Genomic DNA, 17,360 nt, shown 5'->3' on the forward strand with positions numbered 1-17,360 from the left:
CTTTGTTGAAGCATTTCTCAGCTAATATTTTATTTCTCATTCACAAAAGGCGCACTAATCCCTGTGGGAGAACAGAAGGGGTGGGAAGGGTTGCAAAATGCCACACATTCCTGCACTGTGATGCTCCAACCTTCCATCCCTGAAACACAGCCATGTGCTCACCCTGGGTGAGCCCCACACCAGCCGCAGGGCCGCGGTGCAGCTGGACACTCTTTGCACCATTTCCCCCCTCCAGACTATTGCTGGAGCTCCTTACCCTGGGGAGAAGTCCTCTGGGGAATCGCATCATAAGACCAAGAGCCCCTCTGAAATCTCATAGAGTCATTAGGGTTGGAAAGGAACACTAAGATCCTCAAGTCCAACCCCAGCCCACCATGCCCATACCCACATCGCTCAGTGCCACATCCCCACGGTTCTGGGACATCTCCAGGGACAGAGACTCCGCTCCCTGGTCAATCTCTACCAGTGCCTCACCACTCTTACAGAGATGAAATTTTACCTAATATCCAACCCGAACTTCCCCTGGTACAACTCAGAGCCACTAGCTGACACAGCTGGGAGGCAGGGGGAAATAAATAAATGGGAGATGTCTACTCTTTGCTGAGAATAATTATGTCAGACAGGAGGAAACTTCCGTCCTGTTCTCTGTTGTATCAGTGGAACAGCCCTTGACAAGACCACTGCTCGGCTTTTCTTCTCGAGTCCTTCAGAGGGAAATGTTTCTGCCTTAACAGAAGTGATGCTTCCTTGCAGACAAAAAAAAGCAGCCCTTCCCCACGCTGCGGCACACACAGCTCATCAAACTGCAACAGAGCTGCCCTTGTGCCGGAGCACAGCTCAGCAAACAGCCCGAGAGTGCTGTCATTCAGCCCTCACATACTACTGATAACCGGGACGGGCTGTGTTCCTGCACCTCTGTGCCGGTAACACAGCCGCAAAATGACACTGCCTCCCCGGTACTGGTGCAGCTTTGACCTCCATGAGGCTGCAGAGGTGATGCTACCATCACTTCCTTAGGAGGACACAGGCATGTGTGTTCCTTCCGAGAGGTGTGTGTGTGTGTTTCTGCTGTCACCCTCTGGCTGTGAAACACAGCTGAAGAAACCCAGGACTTGGGGAGAGCTAAAAATCAGTCCCAGTGCTTCAACGTCGGACCCAAAGGTTTTAACTGCATCGTGGACGCATGCAGGAGGGGCAGTGCGTCCTGCTGGGTGTATCAAAGCGTTCCCCGCATGCATGCAGCATGCTGGTGCGGAGCAGGAGCACGGATCACTTCGAGCATGGAGCTTTGACGGACTCAAAATGCAAAGGGGACAAGGACGAGGCGCAGGGACAGGCTCATGGCACACACTGCTGCTGCGTTGGCTTTGCCGGAGCTCCCTCTAGTGTGAGCAGCGCGGAACGTGGCGAGATGCTCCCGTCCATCGGATGGATTTGGTGCAACCTGAAATAGATGAAATCCGATGGGCGCTTCGCTTGGATTTCCGGAGAAAATCTATCATTTCTTTTTGCACGAAAACGGTACAACTGAGGGCTGTGTGCTCACCATCCCGCAGCTGGGACCCGAAGATTCTGAGGTCAGAAAGACTCCTCTGTAATAGCAGCTCTGGCCTAATTTTCACCTATCACTTTTTCATTTATTCCTATCTTCCTCGGGGACTAATCTACATATTATTATAATAAGGTTATTTTCTGGGTCTAATCTAGGAAAATAAATTAAAAAGGCTGAACTTTCCATTAGATCTCGGAGCGAAGGCATTTCTCGGTCAAGGAGAGCAGAGACACTCAGGAATATATGGGTGGTGAGCTGCAGTTATTAACAATGCATAAGCACACACACAGCCTCGTCGAGCTCAGGGAAGGGGCCTGAAATGGGTGTGTTAAGTAAATAGCTCCTCTGTTGGGCTGAGGAGTCACGCATTTCCGAGAAGCCATGGAGCAAAATAATACAGAAGCTATTAAAATCTTGAGGAAGATAGATTGCATTATGTTGCCTAAATTAAAGCCTAAATTACTACAGATGTAAACATTAAGGTCCCTGTTTTCCTCCAGTTCTGAATACCAAGCAGAACTTGGCCAGCTCATACAATAAATCTCTTCAACAAATGTTTTTGTTTTCTTTTTCCTCTGTAATTTTTTTTTTTAATCTTTGCATTTCTTCTAAAGCCAAAGGTGTGACTATACCATTGAGTGAATGAGGAGCGAAGAGCTGCTCCTGTTCTGTACCCAGTGCTGGCAGCTGAAGGACGGAGAAGGCTCCAAGGAAGGAGAGGCCCAGCACTGCTGCCCTGAGCTGTGTGTGCCCCATCCCTGGAGCTGCCTGAGGCCACAGATGGGTCCTGGGCATCCTGAGCTGAGGAACAGCCAGTTCACAGCAGGGGTGGGACTGGGTGGACTTTGAGGTCTCCTCATACCCAACCATTCTGTAGCTCCATTAAGGTTCAGGTGCAAACCCTTCCCTTCTGTGCAAACCAGCAACCTGAAATTAATGATTTCTTTCATCTCGTTCCTTGGCAGCTCGCTGGGGATGCTTGTTCTACTGACAGCAGTGATTCAGGAAGCTGGAAAACATTGTTCTTCATTTACAGTATTAACAGCTGAGTGTACAGACACAGAGACTGTAGTTATCCTCGAGGAAAGGCAGCCTGCAAACGTGAAAGGATGAGCCACCTTTACATCTTAATTTCCAGTGTTCCCTCTGCAGCGTCAGGACAGAACAACAATGGGGTCAAACGTTCTCCTGTAGGGGTTGGGACCAGGGCACAGTTCCAGACTTTCTGGGGCCATCTGGGAGTTCAGTGCTTCTGCTCCAAGTTTCCTCCCCCCATCCATAACACAGTTCTCTGCTTATAGCAAATCAATGCGGCAAAACCAGATAATGCCACCCCTCTGCCCTGCGATGGGGAAACGAGAGAGAGATGCGCTCTGACAGACGCAGAGGGCCGCAAATTGCACTGCCTTAAAGAGACATCAAAGTAATTTTCAGATCGATGTGATGCTTGACACAGAGCTGGCGCGACTCCTTCCAGATGGGCAGCGACATCCCCAAAAGGCCCAGGAGCAGTCACAGCTCAGCAGCAGTGCTTGGCTCCTGCAGGAGCCATGCAGCATTCTCTCAGCCATAAAAAAAAAAGTCATCTGAGCTGAGGAAGACCCATCTGAGCAGGGAGAGGACTCAGCAATGACTTGAGCTGTTCTCCTGAAGAGAGCCAAAGGAATGAAATAAGTGCCAGGAACCCCTCCTGCTCCTCTGCTCCAGGAAGAGTGGGGAGATGGGCGCTCTGGTTGCACAGCATGGTCCCACCAGGATGTGTCGGTGGTCCCGCACAGCTGTGCCATGCACCCATTGGCTCTCTCCCTGGGGAGGACAATGACCTCTCCCTGAGTTGGAAACAGAGCTACAGAGCTGCCCGTGGCACATCTGTGTGTGTAGTTCTGGGAGAGATTTACACTTCTTCACTGCTGTTGCCATTCCTTATGCCTAAAAGGGGCAGCGTTTCAGTCTGGGGAAGACATTTTTCTACGGAATCAAAATAAATGTGTCCATAAAAACCTCTGAGGATGACATCAAATAGGGCAATGCCAACAGCAAACACACTGCCCACAGAAGCAGCAGCAGCACAGGTCATCTTCCTGGCATGACTGCACCAACAGCGCTGGGAACGGGGAACAGGAGCTCCTGACATCACCCTTCAACCCAAAAGCAGACCTCAGGAAAAGACAGAAAGGCACTGGTGATGTGGATCTGTGCCTGCCACAATGTGGGATGGGACCTGGTGGTGTGCACAGCCGGGAGGGAACACGGTGCAGTGCTCAGCACTGCGGGGTTGTTGCCTCCTCCTGCTGCAGAGCAACCCCTGCTGCCAAGATCTGTGCCCACAGCCCTGTGACAGCAAAGCTGCATTGATTTTGTGTTTGTGCAAGAGGATGGCTACACAGGAGGTCAGGGCTCTGAGCCCCAGGCTGAGCCTCAGAGGACAGTGCACAACATAACGCATAGCTGCACCTCCCCAGGGTGCAGGATCTGGCCTCCACCTTGCCCTGGTTCAGAGAGGATCGGCTTCAGAGGAGGCAAGGAGCTGAGAGTGCATGGCCATTCCGGCTGCTTTATCCATTAGTAATTAGGCAGGCATTGTCTGGCTTCGAGATTAATCCCACTTTTAATTATTTTGAAACTGTGTGAGATTTCCCAGGCATTAAAGATTATGTACGCGCTTGCTGATTCCACAGCAATTATTTTAATGTAATGATGTCTATTAATACACTTCCCAGCTTGCCATGCCCGGAGGGGAAATTCCCAGTTTCTCCCCAGAGAGCACACATCTCCTGCTTGGTGTAGGACCATCCACCCACCTGCTCAGAGCCCTGGTGTGCTGTACTCTGTGGCCCCAACTCAAGTATTCTATGCTGCTTTCCATGCAAGTAACAGCACAGGGCTGTGGCTATGGCACAGCACCACGTTATGGGATGGAGAACATAAGGAAGTTAAAAAGTGTTCTGAAATTTCACCTTTTGTTTGGCCTAAACATCCCTTGAACTCATCCTTACCAGAGTTCTCAAGAACTCAAACTTCATCACCAGAAATCTTGCTGCTCGCTGAGAAAATGGATGTTGTGCTGCTGGTCCCCAAATCTGTGCTGTGGGGCTCATCATCAGAGTCCATTGCTCACAGGCACCCTCGCGAGGAAGACCTTATTTGCAGTCCTATGAGAGAAACAGGAGTTCAGAGAGCTGAGCTGCTTTGCTCTCAGGGGCTGCAGTTCAGACACACGTCAGAAAAGCCATGATCATCAATTCCCGTATTTGCCTGTCAACAGCTATTGAATTTGTGTCAAAATCAGTGCTCATTGTGAACTGCACATCTTCAGATGAGGAAAGAATCAGAGGGAAATCAGAAGACTGCAGTTAAGTTTTATTTATCGGTTCTATTGTTAAATTACACAATCAAAGTCAGTGGATTGTAAATCTACACGGTTAGACAGCATCTACAGTGGGAATCAGCAGAACTTGATATGATTATGACAAAACGGTATCCTTATATTGGTACATCCTCTATATACAATTAACAGTATACACAAAGGAAATGCAACTAGTGGCTGTAAACCATGCACACCACAGCAGGAAAACAAAATGCACCTTCTGCAACGGGCCCTCAGCTCGCTCCCGGTTCAGCCCTGTTCACAGCAGTGCCTTTCATTTTAGAGAGTGACTTATTTCCCCCCCGGGCAAAAACCAAAATCCAACCGAGACTTCATATTGGCAACTGCAGTTCTTAATAAAATAATAGTCATAATAAAAAAATACAAACACAAAAAACTGCTGTACGTGACGCGACGCTCTTTTTCCCGCTGCTGCCATGGGGTGGGGGTCTGCCCAGGCTGTGATGTGGCCTGGAGCACGGAGCTGGGCCCCATCCTGCTCCGTGCCCCTCTCTGCTGATCTGCTATTACAGGCAGGAGGAGATAGTGCAAGAGAGCCGAGAAGCACCGCGCACAGCGGGACCGAGACGGTACGGAGCTCGAGAGCGCTGCAACCCACGTGCACAGCCTGCACTCGAGGACCAAAGTCTTACAGAGGTGGGTTTCTTTTTCTGTTTTGTTGGCTTGTTTTTTTTTGCATAGAGATTACGGGAGCCCCTCACCTCCCGCTCCAGCAGCGCCCGCGTCCCGTCCCGCCATCCCGTGCAGCTATGGCTATGGAATACTTCTTCCCATGGTTCTACTCATCGCCAACCTGTCGGCACTAAGAAGGGCTCGAGAGCACAGGAAAAAAAAGCCCTATTTTTATACCGTGTAGCAAAGATTTACTGGAAGTAAATCCTAATTCAAGTTTAAATCTACTTGTTCAGTCGAGCAATTCTCTTTATAATATTGCTGGGATTAGAGAGCTTTATGACTTCTTATAGGCGCCGTACGAAGAGCCGCAGCACGACCTCATCTAGTTTATATCACCAATTATTAAGGAATGATCAGCTCAGCATTATGGACTCTAATGGGTAAGAAGGACTGACAGTCAGATACTGTCACGAGACTGTAGTATGGAAAAGGCTTTATGAAACACGAGGATGTGACTCCTCCAGAACAGCTGAACTCCCTGACATGCTCGGGGAGCTGTGTCTGTACCGTGGGCACTGAGCTCAGAAAAGTGTGCCCTGTTTTCTTCAGCGTGAGACAGACCGAGCTGAAAACTCTGAACAGTGGCAGGTAGAAGTTTCAGATTTTTAATATTTATGTAACTAGACGAGTTATTTCTACTCCTTTTTAAAAGCCAATATTGTACAAAAAACCAGTTGGTACTTTTCTCCAGACCTTTACTGTTCCCTTCATTAACTGGGTAAATACCATAATCAGTCGGTGCCCTTCGAAAACCCATTATTAAATAAAATTAAGATCAAATCAAAAGGAAAAGGCTTTGCTCGTATACTGCATCGTGAGAGTATGCGAAATGCTCCTTGTTAGGAAATGAGACTGTTTCCCAGATCGATTTCAGCAGAGCATCATAAACATTTGCCAGCATCCCGTTTTGTATTCGTGACTAATTGAAGGACTTATTTATTTATCTTTAAATAAACGTCCAAGCGACCGTTTCCGATGAGCTCACTTGGCTCCCGTCTCCCATAAATAATCCGACAGACCTAAAAAGGACAATTTAATTACACACTAGGATTAAGTGTTCCACGTACAGTACGACATTTACTGCGAAGGCAACTGCAAAGGCAACGATTTAAACCTCTTTTTGCATCCGGAAGCGTCCTCCGTCTGGACTACCGCCGGCTCCGATGTGGGCGCTGGGTTCTTCCCGCTTTGCTTTCGGTGTCCTGAGCGCGTTCCCCTACCGCCACCGCTCCACGTTCCCCAGGTAGTCAGTGCTGGAGCTGTTCTCGCCCTGCTCCCGCAGGTGCGCCTGCTTTGCCCTCAGGATCTTGCGCTGCTCCTGGCGTTTCCGCCTCGCCTCCTGGTGCTCCTTCTGCCTCATGTACTGGTAGCGCTGCAAAAACAGGTCTTTTGCATAATCGTACAATTCCATGTCTAAAAAATTGAGGGCCTCGATGCGCTGCTGAGTCTGCTCGTCTATCTCCACGCTGGAGGCCCTTGTGCTGTTGTACTGCGTGAACGGCGAGATGAAGTTCATGTTAAAAGTTTTCTCAAAGAGATACTGAGTCTTCCTCTGAAATTCGGTGAGGCCGAAGAAGGCCATGCGCTTCAGGTTCTCCTTGGCACTGTCCAGCAGAACCTTGTTTCTCTGCTCCTCCGGCATGACCGACAGGTTGTAGCACCCCACCAGGCTGAGGTCGGACAGCATGCGGACCTGGCGGTTGTTGGCGAGGTTGTAGGGGCAATCCATGAACTCCTGCAGGGAGCAGCCCGACCAGTCGTCCCCCGTGTAGCAGCTGGGCAGCTCCTCAGTGGTCGGCGAGCGTCCGTCGCAGACGTGCAGGGACGCCTTCCACGTGGCCCCTCGCTGCACGTGCCGCCATTCGCTCAGGTACCGCGAGACGGGGTCACGCAGGATGGTGATGTAGTAGAAATTCCTGCAGAGGGGAGAGAGGCAGAGCGGTGAGTTCTGTGCTCCCTGAGCACGAGGCACAGGAACATTCAAAATCACCAGGCACAGGCTGCCCAGGGGAGGTGATGGAGTCACTGTCCCAGGAGGAGATCGAGAACTGTGGAGATGTGGCACTGAGGGACGCGGTTATGGGCACGGTGGGGGTGGGGTGGGTTGGATTTGGGGATCTTAGAGGCCTTTTCCAACCTTACCACTACAGAAGGGAACCTCAGATTTCCCTCTGTGGTGGCCTACCCACCATGTTGGGTGCTTCAAGAGTCGACCTCTTGATAGGACATGGGGAAACGGTTTCAAACTGAAAGAGGGGAGATTTAGACTGGATGTAAGGAGAAAGTTTTCTACAATAGGAGTGGTGAGGCACTGGCACAGGTTACTTGGAGGGGTGGTGGGTGCCCCCTCCCTGAAGATAATCAAGGTCAGGCTGGTCAGGGCTCTAAGCACCGGATGGAACTGTGGGTGTCCCTGATCATTGCAGGGGAGTTGGACCATAATGCCTTTAAGAGTCCCTTCCAACTCAAACAATTTCATAACTCAATGACCTCAGAAGCATTGACAGAATGGTTCCAGTGGGGAAGCCCCCACCCAAGCAGGGCACTGGCAGTTCTGGTTGCTCATGGCCACACCATTCATATCTCCAGGGGAGCAAGTGCAGGCTGCTCCCTGGTTACGTGGGAGCTTCACGTGACAACAAGGTGTGGTGTCTTGACCAGTTAATGTTGTCTGCAAAATGCTGCTCGTGTGATGTTTGGGGTGAGCAGCTGCGCAAGCCCTACAGCAGTGCTATGCCTGCAAGGAGGGCATTTCCCACAGGACATTTCCTTTCCCAAGCCAGATAAATAACGCGTCTGCAGAAACCCCAACCTCCTCGCACTCACATGCAGAGGAGCCCAGGCAGATCCCATTGCATCTACCTGCTTTTATCTGATACAAAGATGAGAGAGAAGAGGTAAGTAAATAACAGGAAATTAAACAACGCATTATGGCATTTTCTAACAGAAAAAATGCCCACGGGAAGCAGTGGCTTTTGTTTGGTGCACGGTGGCACATGGGGAACTTGTATGCACCACTGTGACGCAGCAGCCAGGAGATACAGGCCACCCCACCACGCTGCCAGGATAAGAGCAATTTGCTTAAGGAAACTGAATTAAAGAAGCTCAATAAGTAACTGCCCTGCCTGGGAAACCCACTCCTCCAAGGCAGGGACGCTGTGATGGCTGTGTCCTCAGCGCTGTGGAAACATGAAATGGGATGTTTCTTTGCTCTCCGAGTGACACTACCCCGCAGCCCTGTTCCTGATCCCTGCTTTTTCCTTCGGCAGAAAAGCCACTAGATGTCAATGTTTTACAGAAAACTGTCTCCGAAAGTGAATCAGAGGCACCGAAGGCATCCAATAGCACAAGGGAAAAGGAAACGCAGAGAGTCGCCATTCCCCTTCCCACGGAGGGCACTCAGGCTTATAAATAATTAAACAAGTAGGAAGCACAATAAACGCAGCAAACCAAATAAAGCTGAGCAGCCCAGGAAGGCATCAGCGGCCGGACACGGTGGCACCTGCTGTCTGGAAAGTGAGGACACAGCCACCAGCACGGCCACGCACCCATGGGCTCACCTGGCTCCCAGAGCTCTGACTGCAGTTGCAAACACACCAGGTGAGCCAAAGCCTCGGCCCACAGCCCAGAGGAAAGGTACTTCTGTCCCAAAAGTGTCATTGCAAAGTGCGGGCACACAGGGGCAAGGCAAGTTCAAACCCCTTCTTTCAACACCTGCCAGGACTCTTCGCCCTTGGATGTGGTTCACTGGGACCCTGCACTGAGATAATGACATGATTCTTAAGCAAGAAAAAATTGGTGCCATAGCAGGGGCATGCCCTTTGTGTAACACACAGCAACAAACTGCAAATGACTGGAGAGGCCACAGCAAAGCTCTGCTGTACAAAGCCCAAGGGTGTGGATGGGGCCACGGGGTGCTGCCGGCAGAGCCAGGTGGCCACAGACCCATCTGAGGTCATCACAGCAATCAATGGGGGGTTCACACAAGAAGGGAAACAAATCTCAAGCCGAGATCGATGCACTGAGCATCTTATCATAGCTCCAATTCCTCAGCTTCTCTCCTTTTGTGCTCTTTGGTCACGGCAATGACAAAGTGCCCTGCCTGGCTGCTGCTGTAAAAACAGAAGAATGGATAAAGCATGTATGTCGGTGGAAGAAATTGTGTTCTAATGGAGCACCGTCACTCCGGGGGGCTGATGTCCTCAGCCAGGCAAGTCCCTCCATCAGGAGCCATCACAGAAGTCAAAGGTGAGCAGCTGAAGGCAGCTGCACAGGGCTGCTCACTTGTCTCTGCAGAGGGGTGGCAGTGCCTGGGCTCCCTGCAGCACCATGTGCCTATGGGATGCCCCACACGGGGCTCGAGCCTTGCCAGGCCCCAGCACGGCATCCTGCAAGCAGGTCAGGGCTGTACTGATTTAGGCCACGCTGTATGTTCCCAGCTGAATCCCACTTTTGAGACACATGGTCAATCTCAGCTGTTTTAAGCATTTCTCCTCTTCATCAGTTTTGCTGTTAAAATTCTACTGCAAAAGGCACCATCCCTTTTGGCAACACTGGCTTTTGGGTTAGCCCCAAGCCACGCTCATCCAAATTTGAAATCACAGCAGCTCCCAAAAAGCAGCCATGCTGCTACGAGTTCATCTGAACTGAGCTTCAAAAAGTCCTGAAAGCTTTAATGTGCCAACAAGCCAGAGCTGCACCAGGGCTGGATTCGGCCACCAGCGCCCACAGCATCCTCCTGCTGCAGCTGGGAGGCAGATTCAAAGCTTGGCAATTATTTTTAGCTCTGTACATAGCAGTTTGTTCCCTCTGCTGCCTTAAGAAGGGGGTGTGGAGCTCCTGCCCATTCCTTGAAGCTTGTGCTTCAGAGCCCGAGACTTAGAGTTGTGCTCATGGCAAGTACAGCTTTCTCACAGAGTTGAGCTGGGTGCCCACGCAGCAGAGAACAAAAGCAGACGCAGGCAGCCCAGAAAGCAGGCTGGCCCCATGTCCATCAGGAATCCGAGCTGTGTGACAGCCCTTTGCTCCTGGTACCCCCTGCACAGAGCTGTTTCCCAGACCCACTGCTCCCTGTGCTCCCTGCATTCAGCTGTCTGCTCCATTGGGAAGAGGACTCCACACTCACGCAGTGCATCTGTGCCACCTCTCCCCCATCTCTGCCCAGCACAGGATTTGGGTTGGTTTCTTTTCCCCAGTCTAGTGATATATATATTTTTTAATTTCTTTAAAACAACATTAAAAAAACAAACAAACAACAAAAAACACAACAGCAAACTGAAGCCAAACAGAGATGTGACAGCCCGGGGGGGGGGAGGGGGATGACAGCACTGGTAAAGCCAGAGACCCTGGGGAATTCACAGCTCCTCGTGGCTGCTTTGCTGTGTCATGAGAGTCCTGGCAAACCCACTGGGGGCTGAGCACAGCAGCTCTACCTATTACACTTGTTCCTGGGAAAGGATGGCTTAACTCCAACAGAAAAGCTTGATCCCAGCAGATAGCACCTCCGTGAGGACCACACCGAGCTTGTGCTCCGCTGGTGCCGAGCAGAGGGGTATCGATCCCCACCGGATAATTGCTGGCGGAGGAAGAGGAAGAGCAGAGGTCGGTGCTGGCAGCTGCCATGCCTTCAGCATGGAAACCTGAGCCTGGACTGATGAAGCTCTGAGGTGGGGGACTTGCAAGGCCAAGCACTCTCTCAACATTACATCCATTAGCAGATGGGTCACCGGGGGAGGGACTATGCAACCTTTCCCCATTTCCCTTAAGAAATGAGGCTGAAGCAAAAGGGGCTGCAGAGAGGGAGAAACCTGCAGCCTTTGCACAGGGAGCATGCAACCTGGGGACACCCCGATCTCCTGCTGTGGTGGAAGATAACACCACTTCAGCACACAGCACAGGAAGCAGAGCTGTGACTTCCAGGGGACATCCCAGGACAACCTCATTCTCCCAACAAATTCAAGGCTGCCCTAGAAATTACCTCAAGAACATCAGTTTGCATCTAGGTCAGGCTTGGCAAGGGAGGTTGGACACAAAGATGGGCTTGTGCAATAAATGGGAGGTAATTCCCCACATGAGTGCCCCCAACACGTTGGCTGGAAATGGGGGAGGAAGGGAAACTTGAGAACACTCCTTTTCTGGGTGATTCTTTTGCCCAGAGGGGTCTGTGTGAGGACTCTGTGGTCTAACAGTACACCATGCAACACTGCAGGTGCCAGCGTTCAGATGTGGCACTGAGGCACGTGGATAGTGGGCATGGCAGGGATGGGTGGATGGCCAGACTTGGTGATCTCAGCGGTCTTTTCCAACCTTAAAGGATCTAAATAGGGCAGGGGGACAGATGAGATTTGTATCGTGCCCGATGGGAAAGCAAATAAAATGAAATAAAACCCTGCGGCAGGGATTCTGCATATGGAACTGAGCATTAGGAGCTGAGCTACTGAAAATAGAGAAGCAATCGCGTGGTCAGTGACCCGGCCCCAGAAACACTGCACCATCAGAAGTGCCCAACCAGCGTCCTCCCCACCCACCCCATACACTGCTCCCCACACTCTGGTCCCTTCCTCTGCCCAGGACCACGTGGAGAGGTCCACGCTTTGCACAGCTTCACAGCAGCTCTGAAGCCGCCCGACCCCAGCGTCAGTGGGTTTTAATTTTCAGTAGATGGGGCACGAGGCCGACGCAGGTCTCCCTCACCCATCCATCATCCCCAGCACGTCTCCCTGAGAAGTCAAACTCAATTACACCAGACCGAGTGCCCAGCGCTCCCGGCTCCTGCTAGGTGAGGTTAATTCCCATCAAGAGCTGCCCACAGAGAATTTCATTTGCTAATACTGCAGATTGTTCCTCGAAGAGAAATACTGCTAATTTGTGAGAGGCAGGCATCTGTTCGGAGGTCACCCGGAGAGAAGCAAAATGTTGATATAACACTGTGAGTCACACTGGTTCTAACAGACTTTATCACCTATGGGCACAATTATAAGGTCAGGGGAGAGCTGCAGCTGAGCATGCCTGGGAAAGCCCCACCATTGGTAAACCCCCTAAACAGAGCAGCTCTTCAGGCTGGGAGGTGCCCAGGCAGGATGCCTTGCAGTGTTGAGGCTAAAATATTTGTTAAGCTCACTCTCACCATGGTGGGAAGGGAGTGCTGGCTCCAGATTGGTCTCAGATGCTTCACATCAGTGAGCTGGATAACAGCAGCAGCCAAAAAGCATCCTGCAGTGCCTCCCTGTGCTGCCAGGGAAGGAAGAAGAGGAGGAACAAGCCCCACTTTCCCCTGCAGCAGCAAACCTATATGCACAGGGACTTCCATCCCTTTACTCCGGTGTCACTATGGTGGTGGAAAATCATAGCATGCATTAGCTCAGAACAAGGGCCTATGAGGAAAAGAGATAAGTATTTCAGAGCTGTGAATTAAAGCCTTTAGCAAATGTAAATTTACATTTCCTCTAAGTAATCATTATGTTTTCACTTCTATCAGCACCCAATGACTCACAGAGATGTTTTGTCTAGAAACACTAATGGTGGGGGTAGGAAGCCAGCAGCCTACCCACGGTAACTGCCGCGGGAGGAAAGTGCCAGAGGAACCCATAAAAAGGAGCTGGAATTTGCAAGAGTGGCAATTACACCAGCTCACCCATCGCCTGTGAAATTATCAGATGGGAAAGGCTCGCAGCATTTATCAAATGGGGAAGATTTGCAGCACTTTGGGGGCAGAGGAAGGCGGCGTTTTAAGATCTTCCAGCTCAAGACGCGCGTTCATATATGTGCAGGCATGGAACCTGGCGGCTAATGTGCTGGAAATCCTGTTTTAAATAAGTAACAGATATGCACCCTCACACACCAACCCAAAGCCTGCAGCACTGCCTGCACAGGGGAGAGCTGCCCTGCAGACCTGCCGGAGTGCTGTTAATTTCCTAATTGCCTGTATTATTAAGATCTCTGCAGGACACCCTTGCACGCAACCGATTCTGCAAGAACAGCAGCCCTCTTGTTTATGCTTATATATATATTTATATATATTTTAGTGGTCGTTTTTGGACTCGGACAACAGAAGGGTGACTCAGCGGTGTGCCCAGCCCCGAACCCACTGCCTCCACCTCCACCCCACAGGAAGGGGCTGACGTGCCCATGGAAACATCCATTTCCCACCACAGCCAGCACTCCCTGCTCTCAATTCAGGCTCGTTGCTGCGAAGCACGGCAGCCCTCCCAAAAGGAGCTGCTGAACGACCACAGGACGTTGCCAGAAATCAGTTATTTACTACAGTGCTCGCCCCATCGAAATCCTGTAGCAGGAATCGGTTCCTCCTTGTCACTGATATTCCTGCAGCGTGGCACACAGGGCTTTGCAAAGCCGACACTCCATAAGTGGTGGTTTACAGAGATGGAATAGTGGCAGTTTTTCATTTTCCAGAGTCCACTCACCCTTCCAAAACTCTTAATGCCTCATTGATTCATAATGCAGTACATAAAGATTTCATTTTTTTCCTGCACACAGTGATATATTATGGAGGCAATCTATTTTGCTACTGAAAAGTTTGCTTAGCAGAAAAATTTGGGAGTTTTGACATTCAGGAAATTACAGTCATCTGTAAAGCACGATTGATGTGCCAAGGCCAACATTTTCATTGCACCTACGGAGTCAGGATAATGATGCTAAAATATTTATCTTATAAATATATATATGTGTGTATGTATATATATATATAAAAATCCAGATTGTTGTTTATAAAAGGCAGGCACTCTGTATTAATGAGAAAGGCTTTATCCTTATGTTTGTATGCATTTTTGCTACTCCTGATGTGTGTTACACCACGTTGTGACTTCCTAATGGTAGTAACACACCTCCCAGCTCCTCCAGCACAAAGCCAGGTGCGGTGTGAGCAGTGATGGGAGGATGCTTGGACTGGGGGATCTCAGTGTCTATTCCACCCTCAGTGCTTCTGTGATTCTGTGCTGCTATCAGACTGCACCCCCAACACTGGAGAAATCCCAGAGCTTCTGAGATCACCCACGTTAACTTCCAGAACTTCACATATCCTGCAGCAGGGAATTAAAACCAGAGAGGTATTCATCATCTACCCAAACCCATTCTCTCCCATAATCCATAACGAATGAGGTCTGGCTCCCATGAGGAAATGCACAGGCACTGCTGATTCCAGCTGCAGATACCTTCCAGCTACCACAGGTCACACCAGAGTGCTTTTAACAGCTGAACCAAAGACATGCACTGCACAGTGAAGGCACGTGAATGCAACCTACACGTTGCTTGTCCCAACTATCAGACAGGTTGGAACCTGAGGAAAATCTCTCAGCCTTTCTAAAATGTTGTCCAAGGAAGGCATCTACTGAAAATGCATTTGAAATGTAATTAACGAGCTGGCACTAATATATTCTCATTCGTACTGCTGAGAGGGATGAGGACGGACAGTGTGTTTGCAGCTGCAGCTTGCTGCAGTTTTCATTTCAGCTTTCATTGATTTCATTTAGCACTGTGAGATGTCTAATGAAGAAATGTGTATCAATGGAGAGCACCAAGCACGCTCCTGCCCCACCAGGGCACTTCAGCAATATCATGGAGTGGAAGGGGATTCTCGTTTAATTGAATTGGAAATGAGACACACATTAGCTAAGAAAACTTAATCAGCGCAATAATATTAAAATGGGCCACTCAGACAAACTATACTGATTAAGTCACTTGCAAACATTTCCGTACTCATCAGCGAGAGTTGTGGCGTTAATGATTTAAACTCACTTTTCTACTCCAGGGAACAAAACTGTAATTTCGTAGGAGACAATTAGAACACTTTAAACCTTCCCTCGCACATTGCAACGCAGTCTCCTGGCAAAAGCACAGAACCCGACCCTGCAAGGACACGTGCAGAGGCACAGGAAGCCTGCACGGATGCCAGCACGTCATCAGATCCTTTGATTTAAGCCAGGAGAAGGCCCAGGAGGCACCTCCCCTGCTCACTTGCTGCTGAAGCACTCCCAGCAGCTCCTCTGCTGACTTCATCTTTAATCTTGACTCGCTGCTGGTAGTGCACACCGGTGCACTGTAAAGCTGTGAGCTCGATGAGCACGCCAGGATTTTAACAGTCTCACTCACCCACAGTTCCCAGAACTGGACTTGAAATGTTTGTGGGATAGCAGAATGCGTTTTCTACTAAAGCTCTGCCAATGCATTTGTTGTGCCAGAGCTCAGCGGGGAGGGGGTTTATTTCAGCTCAGCAATCAAGACTTTGCAGGTATTACAAGAAGAGCAGAACACCCCATTTCCCACATCACACAGGCATTTCCCTGAAGATTACATCACTCAGCCTGAGCAGTGCCCTCGGGAACACACACTCCTGCCTCTCCCACAGCCCTGACCCAGCACTGGGATGTGTCCATCACACTGTGCTCACAGGGGAGCAGTGAGCTGGGCCGGAGCTGGCAGCCCCTCATCCCAGCTTTCCTGGCAGCCAGTGAGAGCACACTGAGCACCGCTATCAGCTAAGACACATTGCTCGCCTATGGATCTCAGAGGCCTCTTGGATTGTTAATTAATCTCTGGCATTAAGATGTCCAAAATCCTATTTCAGGACAGCCAAAACCAAATCCTATTTTTGCCATCTTTTCAGTGCCGTGAAGGAAGCTTCAGCCAAATGTCGGCTGTTCTGAGGTCACTGCAGAGGACTTGCCTTGCTCCAGGCCGGGCACAGCCAGGGGCCCTGCTCCCTTCTGAGCCAGCTGAGGGGTGATGAGCAGCACCACCATCCAAAAAGCACAGAGATGCACTGCCCATACACAGCACTGCCCACAAGCAGCACTGCTTGCTTCACCTTTTGCTGTGGCTCTCCTGCAGTGAGAACTTAACAATGATGGATCAAACCCTGACTTTTCTCCCAGCATCCTCTTGCTGTGGTCCTCGAGCCTGCTTCATGCTCCATCCCCAGCTTCCCATGCACAGAGCTGACCAAAGGCAGTGCCCTGAGCCAACCAGAGGAAAAGCCTTGCTTACATTAGCAGGGATATCCTTACAAACAAACTGATTAGGACTGAAGCCCGAGGTAACCGACCAGCCAGCACAAAACCAGGAGAGGCACCACCAGCCCCAAACCAGGAGAGGCACCACCAGCCCCAGTGTGACACAGAACAAACCACTTGGCCAAGGAGCACCTGCGTATGAAAAAGGCTGGAAGTCTGCACTTCTTTCTGCTGTCTCTTTCCAGGCTGCATGCACTCCTGCTGGTGCTTAAGGGAAGCAGTCAGATAAAAAACAAAAAGAACAAAGCTAAGGAACTCCAGTTCTGCTCTCCAAGGAGACATCAAGTGAGCCCAAGCACTGAGTGAGTGCACTGAAACCACAACAAACCACAGACATTCAGGGTTACTTGATGAGGTTGATGAGCTTTCAAAAGGAGCTGCCATTGGTCCCATCCCTCCGCCTCACTTCTTCCAATAAGAAACAGAAAAAGGCAAAATCCTCACATTAAGCAGTGGGAAATGGTTCAAAACAGCACCGCTCTGCCTGCTAGCATCTTCTGAATGATTTTCAGAAGACACAGTTCTACTGCGTGGATTATGCTGGCTAAAAATGTGTGTGACATTTTAATTATCAAGTACAAATGTTACTGCGAGCAAGCAATGAAACAGATGGTGTCCTGAATTTTACAGTACAGCCACATTTTCCAGCTCAAATTTCCAGTTCACCCATCAGAGAGCTTCAAGTCCTGCCTGTGCTGTGCTTCCCCCAAACATCTGA

The 17,360-nt window shown here is 50.1% G+C and overlaps 1 protein-coding gene across 1 annotated transcript in view; it reads right to left on the reverse strand.

Annotated features, from left to right (window-relative positions):
• Positions 1–4,898: 4,898 nt before the first annotated feature.
• HS6ST2 (heparan sulfate 6-O-sulfotransferase 2) overlaps positions 4,899–17,360 on the reverse strand; it is a 98,846-nt gene continuing 86,384 nt past the window's right edge. Inside the window, exon 2 of the mRNA XM_065729399.1 lies at positions 4,899–7,531. Coding sequence (XP_065585471.1) covers positions 6,832–7,531 — 700 coding nt within the window. The 3' untranslated portion in view covers positions 4,899–6,831. The remainder of the gene's footprint in view (positions 7,532–17,360) is intronic.

The sequence above is a fragment of the Cyrtonyx montezumae genome, unplaced genomic scaffold, assembly GCF_038088225.1.
Source record: "Cyrtonyx montezumae isolate F1298 unplaced genomic scaffold, pur_monq_1.0 scaffold_11, whole genome shotgun sequence".
In the NCBI taxonomy this organism is placed as follows: Eukaryota; Metazoa; Chordata; class Aves; order Galliformes; family Odontophoridae; genus Cyrtonyx; species Cyrtonyx montezumae.